The sequence below is a fragment of the Anoplopoma fimbria genome, chromosome 12 (assembly GCF_027596085.1).
Source record: "Anoplopoma fimbria isolate UVic2021 breed Golden Eagle Sablefish chromosome 12, Afim_UVic_2022, whole genome shotgun sequence".
Lineage (NCBI taxonomy): Eukaryota > Metazoa > Chordata > Actinopteri > Perciformes > Anoplopomatidae > Anoplopoma > Anoplopoma fimbria.
Genome location: NC_072460.1, coordinates 294,472 through 317,364, shown reverse-complemented (window position 1 = coordinate 317,364; position 22,893 = coordinate 294,472). Strand labels below are relative to the sequence as shown.

General features: G+C 39.8%; 1 protein-coding gene across 1 annotated transcript in view; it reads right to left on the bottom strand.

Annotated features, from left to right (window-relative positions):
- Window positions 1-20,849, bottom strand: part of ubr4 (ubiquitin protein ligase E3 component n-recognin 4) — a 55,324-nt gene extending 34,475 nt beyond the window's left edge. Inside the window, 26 exon segments of the mRNA XM_054609643.1 lie at window positions 429-658; window positions 758-880; window positions 1,212-1,394; window positions 1,738-1,866; window positions 2,138-2,217; window positions 2,593-2,725; window positions 3,104-3,383; window positions 4,215-4,384; window positions 4,507-4,592; window positions 4,739-4,895; window positions 5,079-5,194; window positions 5,197-5,265; window positions 11,894-12,011; window positions 12,478-12,615; window positions 13,105-13,204; window positions 13,488-13,678; window positions 13,872-13,931; window positions 14,153-14,277; window positions 14,497-14,621; window positions 14,793-14,934; window positions 15,546-15,645; window positions 15,843-15,988; window positions 17,349-17,478; window positions 17,740-17,843; window positions 17,954-18,051; window positions 20,669-20,849. Of these exon segments, the coding sequence (XP_054465618.1) occupies window positions 429-658; window positions 758-880; window positions 1,212-1,394; window positions 1,738-1,866; window positions 2,138-2,217; window positions 2,593-2,725; window positions 3,104-3,383; window positions 4,215-4,384; window positions 4,507-4,592; window positions 4,739-4,895; window positions 5,079-5,194; window positions 5,197-5,265; window positions 11,894-12,011; window positions 12,478-12,615; window positions 13,105-13,204; window positions 13,488-13,678; window positions 13,872-13,931; window positions 14,153-14,277; window positions 14,497-14,621; window positions 14,793-14,934; window positions 15,546-15,645; window positions 15,843-15,988; window positions 17,349-17,478; window positions 17,740-17,843; window positions 17,954-18,051; window positions 20,669-20,793 (3,458 nt within the window). The 5' untranslated portion in view covers window positions 20,794-20,849.
- Between the last annotated feature and the right edge of the window lie 2,044 nt (window positions 20,850-22,893).

The following is a 22,893-nucleotide window of genomic DNA, read 5'->3' as shown; positions in this document are numbered from 1 at the left end:
ATTAGGAAAGTGGACAAATTATTTGCATTAACACCAACCGGTTAATATAAAATTTAAAAGTAGGAAATAAAAAGACACCCTTAATTATGGTTTGTCTTGAAATCTTGGGAAATACCGTTTGGCCTAGTGCATGTATTATACTGCGGATCTCATTGCAGAATGGCAGCTTGAAAGCTCTACAGTACAGGAGGTGGTGCAATAAAAAAAAAAAAAATCTTGTCCTCTCTAGTTTCTGTTTAATACTTTTAAAAACAGGAAAACCGTTTCATTCATTTATCTGCTTTATTCAGAAGATAAAGCGATAGAAAAAAGTTTTTTCAATCATATCCTTGTATTCCAGCTTGCTATACTTACTACTTGACCTAGATGAGCATGTCTGATGTTCAGCCTTAAGCAAAGTGCAGAAGTTAGAGGGATTGCTTTCTCACCTTGTGAAGGCCGTGTAAACGTCAGTGAGCTGTAGTGTGGCAGGCAGTAGGTTCTTAGTGATCTCAGATGTCTTGTTGGTGTCTGCTTCAATGGCAACCTTGGACAAATGCTCATCTAGAGAAACCTGCACTTTCGAGATGACTGCATCCAGTGTATATATGGCTTGTAGAGAGGGTAACTGATCAAGTGGAAGGATGGCGTTTGGGTCTACACTGGAGAAAGTAGAAATCTGCAACAGAACCAATTTGTCAAAGAGAGACAGTCATGCTCAAAACTTAGTTAGAAAAACAATCAATACAAATCAACATGATTATGTTGTTATCGTTACCTGTCTGGCAATGTACTCCTCTGCTAGCTCCACATCATATTTAACGGTGCTGCATTTAGCAGCAGTCATCTCAACCAGAGAGGCTGCTTGATCTGCTTTCATTCCCTGCATCACCAAGTGTTCCTGTGAGGGATGACATGGGTATAGTCATACATTAAAATAAACCACAATGAAAAAGACTAAAACACAGTACAGTATATTGTCTAAATCAGAAATCAAGAAGTCAATCATTTCATGAATGCTAATCTGAAGTACTGTATTACAACAGATTTTTTAGAATATGTAAAACAATTGTGAGAAGATTGATGAGTACAATAATCCAAAATATCATTACTTATTATATTTGACATCAGCTATGAAAAAAGTTGAATGTAATATTTTTGAAGTCATTCATTTGTTTTGGCATCCATCAAGCTCATTAGCATTCTTTAGGGAGTATCAGGTATCAACAGACCTTGATCCAATTCACGTAGGTAGACACCCGGAGACGTGAGGACCATCGCAGTGTGTGCAGGATGTCACTCTCACTGGGATCGCTGCAGCCAGTCTTCAGCTGCTCCATGTAGGCTTTTGATGGTGGTAAAACACCCAGGATCCTCCACAGTATCAGGAAGTAATACTGAAGGGAGCATGCCTCCTGTGCAGAGTGATAAACAGACATACACTGTTTTCCAATCTGCACTCAGTCAATGTCTATTCATTTAATCTTAACACTGCCTGTTCATGCTTCACATTAAACAACTTTTGAAATCAAACGACTAGGGTAGGCTTTTATATGAGGCATATTTCAGAAGAACAGTCTTAATCATGGAGGTAAGCAACTGCACTGATTCAATTTTAAATATTTAAAGTCAATGGTAAATAAAAAAGGTGGAGCCTTGAAGAGTTGGTTTCTTAAAGCACTGAGCAATACTGGGATGCCACGTACATCATGGACTTGTTTACCCCGTTCATGGTTTGTTTATGTGGTGTGTTCTTACCATAGGAGTGATTGGCTTGCTCTCCTGTCTTCTTGTTGTGTCAAACTGAGAGCCTGCAACCAGGAGTGAGATGAGCCACGCATACAGTTCATCATATTTAACTGCTCCATTGAACAGCTTTGGAAAGACCTACCAGGAATAAAAAGAGTTATGTTTTAATACAATCAAAATATTTTTCACACACACACACACACACACACACACACACACACACACACACACACACACACACACACACACACACACACACACACACACACACACACACACACACACACACACACACACACACACACACACACACACACACACACACACACACACACACACACAGAGAGAGAGACAAGTCCTCACACACATACACACACACACCGAGCCCTCGGTGGTCACAAAGTCTCACCTTGCTGTCCAGTCTGCTGATGTCATCTTCAGATGCTTCAGGGGACAGAACGCAGTAGAATTTGGGCTGAACATTTGAATCTAAGAAAGGTTAAAATGTACAAAAACAGAACAGATTATTTTCTCTTCTACCACCATAGCCACATCTTCTTCACAGATAACACACAAATCACCACACAATCAAACTTATTTTTGCAATCAGGAGTTGCCCCCTGCTAGCTATTAGAAAGAATGTGAGTTTTAGGCATCACAATAGCTTCACTTTTCAGGCCCAGAGGTTGCCGTCTGTCTGATATAAACCACAAACGACACTGTTCAGCCAACGATGACAGATACAGGAACAGTAAGTGACCCAGTTCGTTCTACATAATGTCACAGGAAAGAGTACATGTGTAAATACAATATGTCATGCTCTTGCCAATGTGTAAAAAAATTAATTTCGGTCATTGGTCTTACCTGTTGAACAGTGTTTGGCCCAGTTCTCTTCCACCTCTTTGAATCCGTAGTAAAGTGGGATCCCGCCAAGTTTGCCCCCTTCCTGAACAGAACTCGGCCCAGTGGATGGTGGGGTGAGGAGGTTATACTGCACCTATAGATAATATTCATGATAGAGAGAAGCTAAATTTCCAGTGCTACAGACATAGTCACAGTTATTCAAAGATTCAGCATTGGAATAAAGATGACTTAAACTTCCACTTTATTTGGCTTGTTTATCCAATAACTCAAGACAACATTTACTATAGAAATAAGTGAATCTGAGGTATTATCAAGATGTGTTGCCAACAACTGATCCAAAGGAATTTAATGGGAAAGTGCTCTGGATTGGTTAAAGATTAAATCAATGATTTGCTGGACAGTGCATTACTTTGCATAAAATAAAATAACTAAAAATGTAAATCAAAAAGATAGATCAACACCTAATCTACACTATTTATCAGGACAAGACAATCAAAAATAAGCAGTTAACCTGTTCAAAAAGGTACAATGGCGCCTTGGAGTAGTGGCGCAGCAGGTAGTCAAACACCAGACAGAGGCGGGCCAGGTTGAGGGGCACTGCCTTCAGCTGGGAGTCTTTGTTCTGTGCCACTTCAGTGATGGCTTGGGTGACCAGGGTCAGGACTGACCGCCGACCGCGCTCTGACAGATTGTGGAAGAGGAGCAGTAGAAGCTGGAGGTGCTCTACGTTAAGGTCGTCTTCTCCATTCACAGAACTCTGGATGGTGTGCTGCTTCAATGTTCCCAAAAATCTATAAGCACAGGAAAGAAAAGGTAGCAAAAATATTATAAACTGTGTGCAAATATAAGCTAGTATAGGTTTTAACAAGCACGTTTCCTTTTTATCCCACAGTTTTGCAAACCACAGCACCGTAAAAGGTGTGTCTTCTTTGTTTACTAATATTGGTAGATTCTGAAAGACTGATTAACTTCAAATGGCCGTCAATTCTATAACAGGGATGACAAAGTGTAGCAGAGCATTTTTTGGGAGCACTCTCTAATCGGGTTGATGCTTTCCATAGTGAAGCTGGCACGAGGTGCTTGCGCCAGTAAATGACATAATCACAGCTTGCCCAAAGGATCCGCAAGTTGTCGCAGTGCTTGGTTGCACCTGCACATTTTTGTAATCAGGTGCCCACTGCATACAGGGTTTTTGGGGCTGTCCCAAATAGTTTACTGATAAAGTACTATAAACACGTCAGAGGATTTTACAAAGACAGCCAATTTGTATTTAAATGTGTTAAAAACAGGACGTCTTACAAATCTACATTTTAGTTAATATATTGCCAGCAAAATAAATTGTTTATAGGACATTCAAACATTTCTTATATTATAATGCATCTACTACTTGAGACCTTTCTTTACATGGATTGTATGAAGGGGATACATGATGTTCATGAAAAGGAGTTCATTTCAATTCTTCCTTGGCAATAATGAGGTTGCCTAAGCGCCATCTGCAGAGCCTTGTGCGACGGTGCCTCGTCCAAGTATAAACAAAGCTGGGGACACTTTGCTAACAGCATCATGGGAAAATGTAAACCAGTCCATTGAACATATGAAGATGACTGCAATGGGTTCCATACCTTTCCCAGACTTTCATACACTCGGGTACATCTGGCTCTCCTTGCACGCTTGCTTTGTGCTGCCATATGAGGAGAAGTCTGGAGAGCACTGATAATGATTGAGGTTGAATGTACAGAGGCCAGGGACCCTCTGAAAAGGGTGCAACGCCTAACTGCTGAAGAAGGGTGCTCTGGAAATTACAAAAGATACAGAAATAAGTCTGTGACATTGAATAAACAATTCATAAATAATAGGCTCATTAATGAGTAACTCGAAGAGAAGATACTGGCATAACAAACAATTTCCTCTTACCTGCAGAGCTGGGGATGGAAGATCTGATGTAACCAGGGTGTGGTTGAAATGATACAGAGCTAGAGAAAACGCTTCATCTGAGGAGCCTGAGGAGAACAAAATAGATTAATTAATCCAGCATGCATTGCAGTCTACCAATTATGGGCTACACCATTCATCAGCTACCTAGCCAACAAAGGGAAATTAGGGCAAAATGTGAGATAATTTTCATGAGTTTTTTTTTCTGGTGTACCTTTGACATCTTTGTCCACGTCTTTGATGATGCTGGCTAGTGTAGCCATGTGCTGCTCTGTAAGAGACACACTCAGGTAGTTTCGGATGAAGTTGTTCCTGGACTTGAGCATTGAGGTGGTGATGAAGTTCAGAATGCTGGAGGCTAAACTGAGGAACTTTAGGAACAAAAAAAAAAAAAAAAAAAAAGATGAGTTGCTGGCTTGTCACACATTAAAACCGAAATCTGTTCATAAACTATTAGTAGAGACCAAAAAACAGGAACGCTAACATTATAATGAAAATACACGTGCAGTTTACGCTGGACTTAGGTTGTACGGTACACAAATATAGGTCCTCACCAGTTCTGGGTCTTTACGTCCAGCTAAGATGTTGCCATTCTCACTGGGATTCTGCTTGCTGGGGCTCTTCAGTCTGGGAGAGGTCTCCAGAGGTGGGGGTGGTGGAGGGGGCGGGGAGCGACTTTGTCTTTGGTGGGCGAAATTGTCTCTTCAAACCAAAGCCCCAAGATGGGTTCACTGTCGTCATCTGCAGACAAATAATTTATATGAATTTCTTTGAGTGAGAAAGGTCCCAAAACATACAACATATTTGTGGAGTGGTAGTGGTGTGACCAAAAGACAAAATGTAAAAAGCTTTAAACTAGTGACACCTATGACACTGTGAAGGCGGTGGACACAAGCTAAAGATGGCAGTAAAGAGTGAACATATAGTGACATCCTGTTGGTGAATATCCACTTAAAGAAAACAGACTATTTGTTCTGAGAGGTTGTTCTCAGGACATCAACTTTTAATTGCTATCACCGACAATAAGAAAAAGCTCATTCATTGCATTTACTTGCATTGTATTTCCCTTTTTTTAAAAATCAATATTATATATTTTTAAATAGCATACATTAATGAGTTAATACAGCTGCCTTTCAGTGTGTGTGTGCGTGTGTGTGTGTGTGTGTGTGTGTGTGTGTGTGTATATTCATACATTTCATACGTTATTGGCATGTTATGAGACAGAATGTTATTCAGGTTGACACTTGATGCAAAACACGTGTTGAGACTCTAATGGAAGATGAACAGTATCTGCTGAACTGAAAACACATCACTGCTGCACTAGAACATGGCAGAAAGCATTGTGTTACAATTAACAGATCACAGGCATCAGATATATTTAAATTTGTATGCACTAGCAACATGCATCTGCTAAAAATTTAAATAAAAAGTTTTAAATACGATACGCCTGAATTCTGGGATAATTTGACATATAAAGCACTGGATTAAATATTTTCTTGGTGTAATATTACAGTATTTGAAGCAGTATGGAAAATATTAATGTCCAATGACAAAGTCCCTGAAACAACATTCTAATGTAATTCAATTTCAGTGAATATTTATTGTAAATCAATTTGCTCTAAACTATTGAAACACAGGAATTAAAATGCGAGTGTCTCATCTAAAAGAATATGCAAAGAAAGCATTGACATCTTTGAGACACAAAAGGTCTCTGCTTCCCTCTTCATGTGAATAACAACAGGTCCTTTTGTTTGCTGCCGCACAAGGTTTCATCTACCTTTTAGCCATAACTCTCAGCTATGTAAAAAATGGCATCATGGCACACTTTGATTCTATGTCCCCAATATCCCATGGGAAACAGGAAGAATTCATTTGGAGGAAGGATTTGAAGACTTGGCAAACAGGCGCCTCTGCCACGACTAAGATAGCAGCTCTGTTCCTCTCTTTATCCGAGTGTAAATCATGTCGGCAGACGTGATAATAGGACTAAAAAGGAAATCATCAATTTAGTGTTCTGCTATTAAGTACCACTACCTCAAGCTCAAACATAGTGTTTGTCATAAATAGAATCTTTTTCAATTTTTTTTACAAAGCTTGATCTATCTCTGTCACAAACACATCAAATTTCCTTTTTCAAATTGAACACTTACAAATCAAAGTTTACTAGATTATGGGTCAGTAAATGTGGTCAACACGGTTACGTTGTTGTCTGCTGTCACACTAATAGCTCTGCCATTTGGCTGAAAGTCCCTGTCGTACTGGAGAGCATTTATGCTTTTGTTCGTTTACAGTTTCCTTGTGCACTTCAGAATAGTTGTGCAGGCTGATAATGCCGCTGGAGACGCCGCTCACTAATCGCTTAAATAACAGCTTGCCTCCTTCGCATTCCGGATGTGATAGCATTATTACATTTGGAATATAACTAATAATAATAACTGCACAACAGCTGCTTGTAGAGACAACTAGATCAGCAACACCTGTAATCGGTTATCCATGTTGAAATTAATCACCCGTAGACCTGTTTGTTTTCTTCCGTAAAATGGTCATGTGATAGGGAAGTGACGAATCAGGGAAGAAGAAGTCGTTACTGCTTAGACTCAATCACGTAGCGAACATGGTGTCTACACCATCATTTTCAAACTTCTTCGGTTCCGTCTGTCCACACTAAGGGTAACCCTGGAGTTTTCAAACTTACCAGGCTTTCGGTAGCTTTCCAAACTCCTTCAAAACTCTGGGTTAGTGTGGATGCTCAGTTTAAGTGTAGCAAAGATATGCGTTTTAAAATGGAAAACGTAGTAGTGTGGATGTAGTTTCTTACAATTATGGAAGAATCAGTTCCCTTTCTGGGACTCTATCCAGGAAAACCGAAACCGTCTAGATAATCAAAGAGTTGCTTGAGCAGAGATAACCGCGCAAGCCTTTCTCCACCGGCTGCTACAGAGAGTTGATCGTCCAACACAGCAGCGCTCAGCTGTTGGTTGTTAAGTCTTCCCAAACCTGTGTGTACAGGTGGAGCCCAACAACATCTAGTTTATCACTCAACCTCCTTCACTAGCTCTGACTGCTTCCCCATCAGAGAGGTTCAATTCTGAAAGATACCGTATTTTCCGCACTATAGGGCGCACTGGATTATAAGGCGCACTGTCAATGAATGGTCTATTTTCGATCTTTTTTCATATATAAGGCGCACCGGACTATAAGGCGCATTAAGCGAAACAAAACAGTCAGTCAGTCAAACTTCCTCCACTTCCTACCATTGATTCATTAATGTTGAATTCTCTCGCAGCTGCTCTATTCCCATGTTCTACTGCGTGACTGACAGCCTTGAGTTTGAAGTCCGCGTCGTAAGCGTGTCTCTTGACCGGTGCCATGTTGGACCTTATACACACACACACACACTGTAATGTGATGGTGCCACTGTAATGTTGGTGAACCTTATACACACACACTGTAATGTGATGGTGAACCTTATACACACACACACTGTAATGTGATGGTGAACCTTATACACACACACACACTGTAATGTGATGGTGAACCTTATACACACACACTGTAATGTGATGGTGAACCTTATACACACACACTGTAATGTGATGGTGAACCTTACACACACACTGTAATGTGATGGTGAACCTTATACACACACACACACTGTAATGTGATGGTGAACCTTATACACACACACTGTAATGTGATGGTGAACCTTATACACACACACACTGTAATGTGATGGTGAACCTTATACACACACACTGTAATGTGATGGTGAACCTTATACACACACACTGTAATGTGATGGTGAACCTTATACACACACACTGTAATGTGATGGTGAACCTTATACACACACACTGTAATGTGATGGTGAACCTTATACACACACACACTGTAATGTGATGGTGAACCTTATACACACACACTGTAATGTGATGGTGAACCTTATACACACACATGTGTGAACCTTATACACACACACTGTAATGTGATGGTGAACCTTATACACACACACACTGTAATGTGATGGTGAACCTTATACACACACACTGTAATGTGATGGTGAACCTTATACACACACACTGTAATGTGATGGTGAACCTTATACACACACACTGTAATGTGATGGTGAACCTTATACACACACACTGTAATGTGATGGTGAACCTTATACACACACACTGTAATGTGATGGTGAACCTTATACACACACACTGTAATGTGATGGTGAACCTTATACACACACACTGTAATGTGATGGTGAACCTTATACACACACACTGTAATGTGATGGTGAACCTTATACACACACACTGTAATGTGATGGTGAACCTTATACACACACACTGTAATATTATGGTGAAGCACAGTATGTATTACTCCGCGACGCTCCTGACTACGGTGGCCGTGATGCTGCTGCGGTGCGGCTGTGTAGTTTATTAAGTCGTACTATGTAGTGACCACTCACTAGCAGGACAATATTGGTTAGAATTCACAGCGAGCTAGCCTTGTTGACGTTATATTTACTTGTTAGGTTTATTCAACTACATTACCCATGACCGTTAGTGGGTTGATGAGTTAATGATGTGGGACGGGGGAGCGCTTGTTGTGTTGTCAGAGCGAATGCAGAGTGTGAAATAAAGCCGACGTTTATTTACTCCGTCCACAAAAAGCCTTTCTCAGCCCTTTTGTTTCCCACACTCCTACAACTGAAACATGTTGACAGAGCTCCGTGTACCACACAAAATCGCTTCGAGGTCAGTAAGCACAACCAGAATTAATCCATATATAAAGCGCTCCGGATTATAAAGCGCACTGTCGTTTTTTGAGAAAATTAAAGGCTTTTAAGTGCGCCTTATAGTGCGGAAAATACGGTAGTTCTTTTTTCCAGGGATTGGTTTTCTGAAGTGTCTGCTTTTGCTGACCACCTAACTGACAACAGACTGAACACTCACCCATCTCCTTCTGGGTGGTACACAAGGCTGCCTATTTCAGAATCATGAATCAATTAAATATGTTTGAGAAACATTAGACTTCAAAAAGCATGTCAAAGCAGATGTACCCAGTTGAGTTATCTACAGATTAATTCAAACACAGAAACAAGAAACAACATTTGAGTTTTAAAAGAATATCACTTTAAGTTGATATTCACATCTGCATGCAACATACAAAAATCAAAACCTTGGGTGACAGCAAGACGTAGCAGTGTGTTTAAGCCCATAGTTTACAAGCCATACTTAAATTTATTGTATTCAAGAAAAATACCACTGTTTTGACATGGGTCCTACATTATTTTTGCATGTCTGACGAGAAATGCAATGTCAACTAAGAAGAATGTGAGGATCAATTAAAAAAAATGAATAAGATCTAAGATAGGGAATATTACCACAGTATCACAATCAATTTAAATATTTACCTTAGTATTGATAAATTACGAAATGTAAATGTCTGCATTCAATTTTTCAGTACGAGGCAGGAGCAGAGACTGGATGACAAATGGGTGTATTTTTGTTTTTAAGATACCAGCTCTTGAAAGCAGCTTGGTCAACCCTACTCAGCCATGGAACACAATATAGTTTGTCAGTTACAATAAATGTTGGTATCAGCAACTTTTTTCAATACTTAACCCGGCTCAAATCTGAGGTTTTAATGCTTGCAAAAAACAATAATGAGCTCCCACATGTCAACACTGCTGGTATTGTCCTTTGAACCATACTGAGCCACAGATGAATCTCTTTGACAAAACATTGTCATAATCATGTTAATTTCAGTCAAAAGCACTGTTCAGACTTTTTTCAAAAAGCTTCTTCATCTGTGGCTCTGTCATTCTCGAAGCCATTAGGGCGACAGCTCAGAGCCTAAATTGTGAGACAAACAATAACAAAATGAATCTAGGACAGTGAGGTGGACATCAAGTTTTTGACCTGAGGACAGAAAACTGCTGACCTGAGACACAAGCTGCACTTGTCTTCTCCTGTCTTCTCTCTGCTGAAATAGTAGACACTGTCAACTACACTGTCGCATTGTGTGATGAAGGGACAAAAGTTAGAATGACATTACTGTGTGCATGTGTATGTTTACCCTTCTCACTGCTGCCATAACCTGACTGACTGGTCCACTGACAGCACACCTGTTTCACTGTTTCACTGAAACAGCTCAGCACTGACACTAGCTCAGAGATCAAACTCAAAACTAGATTTTGCTTTCAGCACCTGCATCCACAGGGTCATGAAGATAAATCTGAGGCATACCTTGAAGGCATTACACAAAGCTTCTGGCATACTGGCTTGTTGGTCAATTTACTCATGAAGTGATGAGCACATAAGTGTACCTCCTTCACACCTACAGTTAGATGATGCCTTCATTTATAAAAAAAAAAAAAAAAAAAAAAAAAAAAAAAAAGTGTACATAAACACATTACACATTCAAATTGATTATTAATGCACCAATATGGAATTTCAGGGTTGATACCCAATAAGTATCTGTTTGTTGTGAGGATGACGGATATAAATCTTAGTAATATGAAATTAAAGAAAAAAATACATTTGTTTTGATCTTTAAGTTATTGTTTCTCATACAATGCCAATGTTTCAAGGGATTGTGAGTATCCTGCCCATCTCTTGAATGAAGACACTTTATTGTAATCCCGTTTGTTAATACCTTTGTATTGTGATTATTATTATTATTATAATTATAATTATTATTATGTTTATATTATTTTTTGAATACGACTAATTCATGCCATACATCAACTCCTTATTGACAATTTCCTCCTTATTGACAAGCATGTATAGGCTACAAAAAACCTTAGAATAATGATGGAGCATACTCTGACTAATACTGGTTATCTAAAGAAAGGCTGCAAGCATTGTAGTTCTGTAAGTTTATGTTCAATGTTTGCTGGTAAATTGCTGGAACTGCCTTCCATACTTTGTTGCACTTATGGAAGAGGATCTGAGTCGTCGACAACTTGAATAAATTATGACTTACAGTCCCTTTCTTTCTCTCCATTGGTCTCTGTGCTCGTCTGTCAGCTGTGTGTGTGTGTGTGTGTGTGTGTGTGTGTGTGTGTGTGTGTGTGTGTGTGTGTGTGTGTGTGTGTGTGTTGGATAAACTGTTTAATCTCCAGTCCTTTTGTGCTGCTGTTTCAATACTATCAATGCTGTGCAGAACAATATGTGCATTGTTTCTTGTATCATCAGTGTAAGGATTGAAGTCAAAATGATGCCCAGACAACAGCCAGAGATATGATTTTTTTTTTCTTATTATTTTGCAAACCTCAAGCTGCTATGTGAGTGCATAGTCTAGCTTGACCTTTCAATTTTAAGGAGGCTTTTTAAAGTGATGATGCAATAGCAGAATGATAAAGTACCTTGACTGCTATCCTCCTCTGTACTGCTGAAATCATCCTCATAGTAGGTGTTTGAATCTGTAGAAGCGCTGGCATCACTGCTGACTGAGCCCTTCCTCTGGCGTTGGAGAACACAAGCCTGAACGAAAAACAAGAACAGTCTTAATGATCATACTTTTTGATTCTTCACTCTTTTCAGTCAGTATGTAGAGGACAAAAAAAACTGCTGCTAAAACATTTATCATGCGTTTGTTCAATGAATTCATCACCACAACATGTATCAGTGTCTGGTTTTTTTCTATGTATATTTAGTTGCACTTATGTCTCTCTGAACTATGTAAACTTTTGTGCTATGTTGCATCGCACAGATAAAACAATTACTTGAAAAAATATCTTCTTATTTAAAAGTTAAGTCTTTAGAAATAAACAGGCTGTGGAAATAAGGCTTTCCCATTGATGGAAGCTGACAGAAACTGAATCTTTTCAATCTTTTCACTTTTGTGTTCAAAAAAGCAACACAAGCAGTTTTCTATTTGCGATGTTGAAATTATAACCTTGCCTGCAATTATGCAAATAACAGGTATTTAAATATATAATGATGGCACCTTTTTGTAGGAAGTGAAGAGAAGGGTGAAGAGTAGATTGGTCAGGGGGACAGAGTCGATGAGCCTTTGGACCCTCTGGATGGAAGTGCTCTGTGCCATGATGTTGAGCTCAGCTGGTGGCCCGTCACTTGCCCATCCCTGCAGGAAACATGGCTTTGAAGAAATAGAGGTTCCTTTTGCATATGTTTGTTTCAGGTTTTCTTTGTATGTTTATATCCATTTTATTATTATTCAAGCAAGTAAGACAACCTTCCTTAGCCATTTATTTAATTTAATGTCTCAACTTTGTTTCTTTACAATAAATGCTTTGCATACAGCTACAGTGAATGAGTAATCATTTCAAGACTGGAATTAGTCAAATAAAGTTTGACTGGATTCCAAACATGTATGTTTGCTTTGTTACCTTAAAACATGGGCCATTTTTCGGCCAAAAAAATGAGAGGCAATACAAAATGAGAAGTCAGATGCTGTCCGAGTTGAGCTTCGACATTCATTGTAATGTTTTAAGTAGAGGCTTATGTACACAATCACTACAATGACAACAGTAAGACACTTGTTGTTAAATAATGGAAATTTACATTAAAATGCATCAAATAGTGTGTGTATTTTGTTTGTTGCTTGACTTACCCTGTGCAGAGCCTCAACTTGCAGATCCTGGAAAAGCGAAGTCAAAAGCTTGATGGCGTGGTTTGCAAGGATAACGGACAAAACACCAAATCCTTGGTGCCTTCAGGAAAAGAAGAAAAGGACAAAATAATGAATGCATACGAAATGGTCTTATTTCACTTCTGAAGTATGACAATTTTCTTAAATGTAATAGTAAAATAAACACTCCATTTCAGAGATATGCAGTTCTTGCTTTCTAATTTATAAATAACCTACTGAACAGAATGTCTGAGATATGATTACCTGAACCACTGTTAACATCTTCAGAAATAAAAACAAGACAAAACTGATTCAGTGACACCGAAAACATTATACAGACTGATCTTGTATTCATCAGAAATTACCCTTTGCCAGGACCAAGTTTCGGTGATCCCGCGCCATCCTTGGTGCGAGCAGCAATATCACGGACACGCAGCGCAGCCAGGGGATCCTTCTCTTTGCCTTTATCTGCCAGGGCAGTGGGGCTCAGGTTAAGAATCAGGTACAGGCTGTTTAAAAGGCACCAGGCTCCAAGCAGCTGGAAGTTCTGATAATGCTGGAGTACACAGAGAAGAACAAAAAAAAAAATGGATCAACAAGAATTTTTTTTAGAAAAATCTCTGACACATTTCTTTGCTTTAATTTCAAAAACAGTTTACTTCTGAAGTGGCCGAGTCAAAATGAATCTCTTAGCACTGAACTCCTTACACTTCTACTATTCTAGTTTGTCACTCAACCATAGTACTCACTTCTCCTCCAGCTCTGCGGGAGTTGCTGATGGCTTGTCCAATCATTTCATAGATCTCCAGCTGTTGCAAATACAAATTTTGCACTTGTTACCATTTCAGATGTGCTGTATGTTGTTACGAATGCTGGCAAGGAATTCATTAGAGATAACAAAAAAGAGAGATTTGATGTAATGCCAAAATATGAGACGATAAGGATAATTAGATAAACGTATATTCCCACAATTCTTTAACTCTCTGGGCCCGAGTAAAACATTTGAAAATGTGGCACTCATAATACTTACACATTTCTGGACAATTGTGGCTGCGTCATTTTCATAGTCCTCCTCTTTAGTCCCAGTGGAGGCTGAGCGAAGCTGCAATCCGCTACCTACCTGCAGAATGGCCATGCAAGTGGCCACACTCACACCTAAATGGGTAAAAATAGTGTTTGTTGTTTTCATTTACCATTTTGACAGAATACTAAAACATTCAGTTATAGATTAAAAAGGGGAAGGCATAGTAGTGGTTGTTTCAGCTGCTGCTAGTACATTCAAACACATGTTGTATTGCACTGTTTTATGGTCTATTGTTTGTCCAGTCTACAATTCCGCCTAGATTGAATTACCAACAGAGTTTTTCCACCTACCAGCATAGAGACAGCTTAAAGCCAGCACGGTCATATCCAGTAATCTCCCTGGTGTCAAGGGCTCCAGTACAGGCAGGGAAAGTGTGTCCAAAGCCATGGTTACGTCTATCACCAGTGAATGAAATCTATGTTTGGGTTTTAAGTACAGAAAGGTCATTTAATGTTTGGAAGAAAAACAAAATTCACTTGTAATAAATAATGCAGAGACATGAACAGATAAAATTGCCCCTTCAAACCAAATTATAATATAAAAGTATGAATTATCATAAAATTTGACTTCAGTTTCATTATATTACCCATTGCGAACAGCAGTGGCATCAGCCACCGTAGCAGGCATGATGAAGAAAGAGTTGGCTGATACAGCATCCTGGAAACGGTTGATGTAGCGCAGAAAGTAGGGCAGGTTGAGGCACACTCTGAGCAACTTCTCAGACCCACCTGGAAATACAAATTATGGAAAAAAATTATTAATAGCTCTAGTAAGAAATCAACAAAATTGAAAAAGTTTAAAATGAACACTAGTGACGAGTCATGTGGCCTGAAATGGTAGCCTGGTAGCCTGTCATCAGTGTGTGAATGGGTGAATGATATGTAATATACTACTGATTGTAAGTCGCTTTGGAGAAAAGCGTCTGCTAAATGACTGTAATGTAATGTAATGTAAAAAGGTCCAGGGAAATGCACTAAACAAAGATTCTGTTCAATTACCAGCAAGAATATCGCTGCAAGGTGATAGGTGCTTTACACTTAAAACACTGGGCATCTCTGTGTTATACATTCATCAAATAGATAATACAGACAGACTCTAAAATTCCAAATTAGCATTCAATTTGGAAATCAAAGCCTAGAAAACATATTCTGACTACTTCAGGGCTGTACTGAAAAATACATTTATAGCACAATATAGTTGTACTGATAATAACTAAATCCTCAGGAATGGTTTGTTCATTGTGTTTCAGCACAAACAGTAGGGTACATTTTTTTAAAGAGACAAGACATGTTATCAGTGGAACTGTAAATGGAGTGTTCATAAAACAACAAACACTCACCAAGTTCCTGTAAGCTTGACACATTCTGAGACACAAAGGCATTTTTCATTTTGGCCTGAATAGCTTGATCTGTGGTTTGGTCATTGCAATCACTCTCAGCCTATAATTGAAAAGAGAATCATGATTAATTATATCCATATGCTGATTTTAATTTGGTATATGGCAATTTATATCACAGGTTCAAAGTGAGTATATTTTCAGTTAAAACAATGATAAGAAGATAATGAAACTAGTTGTTGTGATTAACCAAAGCTGTCAATCACTGATGCAGCTGTAGGGCTGAGCTGGAACACTTGCCTGCATGTGCGCTGCTGACGGGTAGGCCAAGATGGTGGTAAGGTCAGGGTTAAAAACTGAAGTCAGTTGATTAAAGAAGTTCATTTGTACTTCTTTGTGTCGAAGCTCTGGGTTCACAGCACTGGGCAACTCCTTCTGATCTTCCACTATCAAATGAACAAGGAAGGACACATTTTTTCACAGAGCAAAGCTTTGAAGATTTCTTGTTTTGCAAATCCGCCTGTGGGATTATTCTGTACATTTTTTAAATCTCAGTAAAAGACAAATACAAACAACTTCACTTAACCATCACTACACCAGTCAATACAAGACAAATTAACTTATTAAATAAATATAAATAAATAAAAACACCAATGCATAAGCCCCAAGTCAAAAATATCTCAGAGGGGCCACATCATTTCTCAGGTAACAATGTTGCTGTTTGTTCTTTGAAAGTAAATGAATCATTTTACTACCAGTAGGGATGTGTCCTCATCTACTAGGTAGTATATTGTTTAACATTGGTCCGTTCCTTGTTCTCAACCTTCTGTAATTTAACTCCCACTTTTGATTGTGAAAAAATTATGATGAGAAAAATTTAAATGAGAAAAATAAACATGAGAAAAATTAACTTGGCTGTAAATATGTGTTTATCCACTGTCACCTGCAATGACCAAAATACATTTTCTGCTTATGTTCACCCATCCCTGACTGCCATTATGAATAAAAATGTAATGTATTAGGGATCATATTTTATTACTGACGTAGGGCTGTCTGTCAAATCAAATCACTTTCTGATTTCAAAAGCCAATCATTTAGTGTCACTGCATCCAAGGGAACGCTAACTAGCTCACATTTCGTCCACAGCCCACTGGATGGTGTTCTGAGGCCCACCAGCGGTCCCAGCCCGGTGGTAGAAAATAGCCGCCTTAAGCTTAGTTTATACTTTGCGGCGCTTGGTTGTGCACCTATGATATTTTTGTAACGTGGCGAACAATCATGTGACTCTTACAAATAGTTAACTGATAAAAGGTACTATTTACATATCTAGGGATTATACAAAGAAGGCCAATTCGGATTTAAATGCTTTGGAAACAGGTAGTCTTAAAAAGCTTCATTTGAGTATATATTTTTCCAGCCAAATGTAATTGTTTACAGGACATTAAACCTTTGCTTCCTTATAATTCATGTAATACTTGACTTCTTTCTTTACATGGGCCTCTACAAAGGTAATAAAGTAGTCCATGAATATGAGATATGAGTTTATTCATAATCACAATCCCTCTTCGGCATAGTGGAGGTTGGTTTATGGCTTTTGCCAGTTACACCTACAGTCAATGGGCATTCCATCCGTTGTCTTTTTGTTTCTTCACAGTTCCTTTTGTTTATACGCCCTCTGGCGTTTCGGAGAATAATGCCGACCTCAGCGCATATAAAAGTATAAAAGCCTCTGAAAATATGCGCTGTCTGTGGATGCTCGCGCTACGGCATAGCTTGAGTATAAACAAAGCTTCAAGGGACACTTACCATCTGAAAGGGTCTTGACAGTTTGAGGCAACTTGGCAGATTTCATCATAGCAGTGAAAGTAATGATTTCTGTGCGATCTAGTCTGCTGCAGCCAGTGCAAAGTCCTTTTATTAGAAGAATCAGGTGTTTCTGAGGAAAAGTCAACAGTATAACTCAAGTAAATAATGTCCTTTCAAAACAGAGAACTTACACAAATGACCAGGAAAAGCAAGTTAATATCTAATTAACGAACAGAATGTAAAAACAATCATGCAAGATTCAACACAATTAAAATCAAGACTGAGCGGCTAACAGTCTTTGGCTGGTTCCATCTCCTCAAAACTGAAAAGAAAACTATTCAGTTGAATGCTGTCCTACATTACAATCTCCCATGAAGTTTGCTTCTCTCACCTGTGATACCGCACATGCCTCATCAGGGTTTTCCAAGCGCAGCAATGAGAATTCAATCAACACTTTGCAAGCTGCAGCAACCGAAAGCAGCTGATTTCTTGGTACTAGGGAGACAGAGTAAAAACAATTTGCTGGGTGGAAGAAACACAACCTGTAAATTTTAAATATTTTGGCTGAAAAGCAGTAGCAATTTCAATTACAGAAAGAAACATACTTTGCCCGCATACTGTGGTGATGTAGTGTGCGGAGAGTGCCACAAACGATGAGTAGAAAGGCTCATATTGTTTGTCGTGGTGAAGGATGTCTGATTCACTGCAAATGACAAGTGGAATATCTCATTAAACACTGTCTAATATGAATTTATGTAGGACATTTATAGCATTTTCTTTTTGCAGAAGAGAGTGAGGAGAAACAGAACAGAAGATGAGGATGTTTGTATGAGAGACACTTAAGTCCAATGAACTTAATACCACTTATAATAATCAGCAACAGTCAGATAGCCTCCAACAACCTATATATAGAAAAAAATAAAGTTCTTAAAAATGTAATTATTTACATTGCACAAATGATGATAAGTGTCACCTTTGGATTAATATAGATTTCTGTGTCTCTTGCCTTGCTTGTAGTTGCTAACTGATGCACAACAACTAAAGTTATGTAGACAGGCCTGGAGAAAGTATTATGGTATAGGCACACCTGCATGCATTTAAAAAAAATAATTAATGAGTTCTGATAAATATATTCTCACATAAATAAGAAAACAAAACTGTCCCTAGCTGTCAGTATGGTGACATGACATTGTACATTGTCCTCAGGAAACAGCAAAGCCTTTGAGCACACTGTTATGCTGTATCTTCATGATGCTCTTTGGCTACTTACAGTTTGTCTCCAGGGAAAACCTGCGTTTAATTATGCAGTTAAGCTTAGGCTATTTGGTGTCCAAAAAACATATGGAAACACACAGCTCTGATGTCATGTTTCTACTGATAGACCTCAGTGGTGTCAAACACCATCTAGAACTGCCGCTTGAACTGCTAAAACCATACGACGCCTCTTCAATCTGTGATCTCATCACATACTTCCAGACAGAAGGGACCATCTTTGTTGGTGGAGACTGACTTGTGTGGCCGAAAACAGGGACATGAACAGTATGTTTCTTGCCTTATATATACGTCTATATTAGTGGGGGGGGTTCTGAAGCCTCCCATACATCAATCTCATCAAGTGACTAAAAAATCCTTCACTTTGCCATACCAAGACAATACGCATTTCTAAGTCTAGAAGACTATTATATTACGCCTGCTACTGTTTTATGCATCTTGTTGTTGTTTTTTAATCAGCCAAAACCAGTTCTAATCTCTACTTTAAAACAAGGAATATGGTAAATACTCATAATAATCATCATGACATAATTATCTAACTCTCATGTTCACTATGTTTAGAAGATTCATATGAGCAATATGCTTCGATCTGAATGAGTGAGCATCAGAATGAGCTCGAAGGCATATCAAACGTGTATACAACTCCAGCTGGACGATTCATCTGAAAACGAAACTAACAGGCCCGGTAGCAGTATGGCTGCTGATGTTTCTTTGGAAAATGAAACCAAACAACTACAAACCCAGAGGAATCAGCTGATGTCACCACTGAGAATGATGCCAAGACAACCTGCTACCGTCAAACGGTGGTCCTACGGCATCGATTACCCCTCCATGGTGACGGGTTGCTCATTTGCCCGTAGGGTACAGTCAATGTAAAGAAATTCATCTTGACACCGTGGACGTTCATCCTGACACCAGGGACCAGTCCATCTGGGCCCTGACACCAGTCCACCTGGGCCCTGACACCAGTTCACCTGGGCCCTGACACCAGTCCACCTGGGCCCTGACACCAGTTCTTCTGGGCCCTGACACCAGTTCACCTGGGCCCTGACACCAGTTCTTCTGGGCCCTGACACCAGTCCACCTGGGCCCTGACACCAGTTCTTCTGGGCCCTGACACCAGTTCTTCTGGGCCCTGACACCAGTTCTTCTGGGCCCTGACACCAGGGACCAGTCCATCTCGTGACAGGCTCTGCACAGCTTCCTCGTAGCGTAGCACAGCAGTGACACAGTAAGACTTACGTTTAACTACAAAGCAGCAACCTCGAGAAATGTATTGACATACATCCACACACACACACAGAGACACACACACACACAGACAGACAGACAGACAGACAGACAGAGAGACACACACACACAGACAGACAGACAGACAGACAGACAGACAGACACACCCGATAAGACACTTCTGTCCACTGATGTAGTCACCAACACTGGTGGGGTTCATCAGAGCTACAGTCTATGGAGGCTGTGGGAGCCTGTGGGAGTGGGAGTGGGAGGCAGTGGGAGTGGGAGCCTGTGGGAGTGGGAGGCTGTGGGAGTGGGAGCCTGTGGGAGCCTGTGGGAGTGGGAGTGGGAGCCTGTGGGAGTGGGAGCCTGTGGGAGTGGGAGCCTGTGGGAGTGGGAGTGGGAGGCAGTGGGAGCCTGTGGGCCCTGTTAGCTCGCTGGCTGCTGTTGGTGCTAGCTAATGATGAGGCACATTCTCGTCGGCTTTGGTGGCACCTTCAGGAGACACCTCCACTGCGCATGCGTAGTGTGTGAATAACAGCAGCTTAACCAGCACTGCGTGAGCTAGCATTAGCCTGAAGCTAACGGCAGCGACTCGATGACAACACAGATTAAGCTCAGAGGCTAACGCTAGCTCAGAGGCTAACGCTAGCTCAGAGGCTAACGCTAGCTCAGAGGCTAACAGAGGCTAACGTTTTCCATCGACCGTAACCAGCCAAGCTAAGTTAGCTAGTTAGCCAGTTAGCTAGTTAGCCGTTAGCCGTTAGCCGGTAGCAGGTAGCAGGTAGCAGGTAGCCGGCCCTGGACACGTGTCCTACCTGTTGCTGATGGAGCCGATGAGCTGCGGAAGCTCCTTCGTCTCGAACGCGGTGTAGGAGGCGGAGAGCAGCGGCCGCACCGCCGCCGTCCAGTCCGGATCCCCGAGTCCTCCGCTGGACGCCATCTTACAGACAGCTGCAGGAAGACAGGAAGTCAGCTACTGCGGGCAGTGAACCGCAGGGGGCGCTCACACTACAGGAGGACAGGAAGTCAGCTACAGGAAGTGAGACAGGCAGGAAGTGAGCTACAGGAAGTGAGACAGGCAGGAAGTGAACTACAGGAAGTGAGGCAGGCAGGCAGTGAGACAGGCAGGAAGTGAACTACAGGCAGTGAGCCGCAGGGGGCGCTCACACTACAGGAGGACAGGAAGTGGAAGTTCTCTCTGTCCTGACCCCTCAGTGGAGGAATGAACTCCCCACTGACCTCAGGACAGCAGAGTCACTGCCCATCTTTAACCTCACCTCTTCAAGAAGCACTACCTGATAAAGAAGTACTACTGATAAAGAAGTACTACCTGATAAAGAAGTACTACTGATAAAGAAGTACTACCTGATAAAGAAGTACTACCTGATAAAGAAGTACTACCTGATAAAGAAGTACTACTGATAAAGAAGTACTACTGATAAACCTGATAAAGAAGTACTACCTGATAAAGTAACCTGATACTACCTGATAAAGAAGTACTACCTGATAAAGAAGTAACTGATAAAGAAGTACTACCTGATAAAGAAGTACTACCTGATAAAGAAAAGATAAAGTACTACCTGATAAAGAAGTACTACTGATAAAGAAGTACTACCTGATAAAGAAGTACTACCTGATAAAGAAGTACTACCTGATAAAGAAGTACTACTGATAAAGAAACTACTGATAAAGAAGTACTACCTGATAAAGAAGTACTACCTGACAAAAAAGTACTACCTGATAAAGAAGTACTACTGATAAAGAAGTACTACCTGATAAAGAAGTAAAGAAGTACTACCTGATAAAGAAGTACTACCTGATAAAGAAGTACTACCTGATAAAGAAGTACTACCTGATAAAGAAGTACTACCTGATGATAAAGAAGTACTAAGAAGTACTACCTGATAAAGAAGTACTACTGATAAAGAAGTACTACCTGATAAAGAAGTACTACCTGATAAAGAAGTACTACCTGATAAAGAAGTACTACCTGATAAAGAAGTACTACTGATAAAGAAGTACTACCTGATAAAGAAGTACTACCCTGAGCCTTCCTCGTAGCACTTATTGTATTCGTATTAGTCTGTTGCAATTATTGTTTTCGTAGTAACTTGCCTCTGCACTATACTTTTGCTCTGGTTTATGCTTTTAGATGCTTGTTTAAGAAAGGAGATGCACTGATGACTTCTGGTGACTAGTAGTTCTCTTGAATACCTATGTTGAACACACTTCCTGTGAGTCTCTTTGGATAAAGCGTCTGCTACATGTGGCAGCTGGGTCCTCCTGTCCTCTCTGGGTGAGGAGCTGTGGCAGCTGGGCAGCTCGTTCAGCCATCGGCTGATTCTACCAAAGAGCAGGACGGAGCTTCAGACGCTCATTTGTGCCCACTGCCATCAGACTGTACAACAACAGCAGAGACCACAGTCTGTCACCATGCTGATATATATATATATATATATATATATATATATATATAGATCTATAGACCACAGTCTGTCACCATGCTGATATATATATATATATATATATATATATATATATAGATCTATAGACCACAGTCTGTCAACATGCTGATAGACCACAGTCATGTCATATGCTGTACATATATATATATATATATATATATATATATATATATAGATCTATAGACCACAGTCTGTCATCATGCTGATTGTCTGTGTCTGTATATCTGTATATATAGATCTATTTAGATCTTATATAGTTCTATCTTTATTTTTGTCTGTGTAACATGTATATTTATTTATTGTCCATGTGTTGATATATGTGTACATTTGTCTTTTTATTCTTATTTCTGTATTTATTGTCTGTGTAGTTGTATAGTATGTGTATTTATTGTCTGTGTAGTTGAGCTGCTGCAACACTCGAATTTCCCCCATGGGGATCAATAAAGGAAATATAATAATATAATAATAATAATAATAATAATAATAATAATAATAATAATAATAATAATAATAATAATAATAATAATAAATGACTGTAATGTAATGTAAAGAGAACCACAGGGGGCGCTCACACT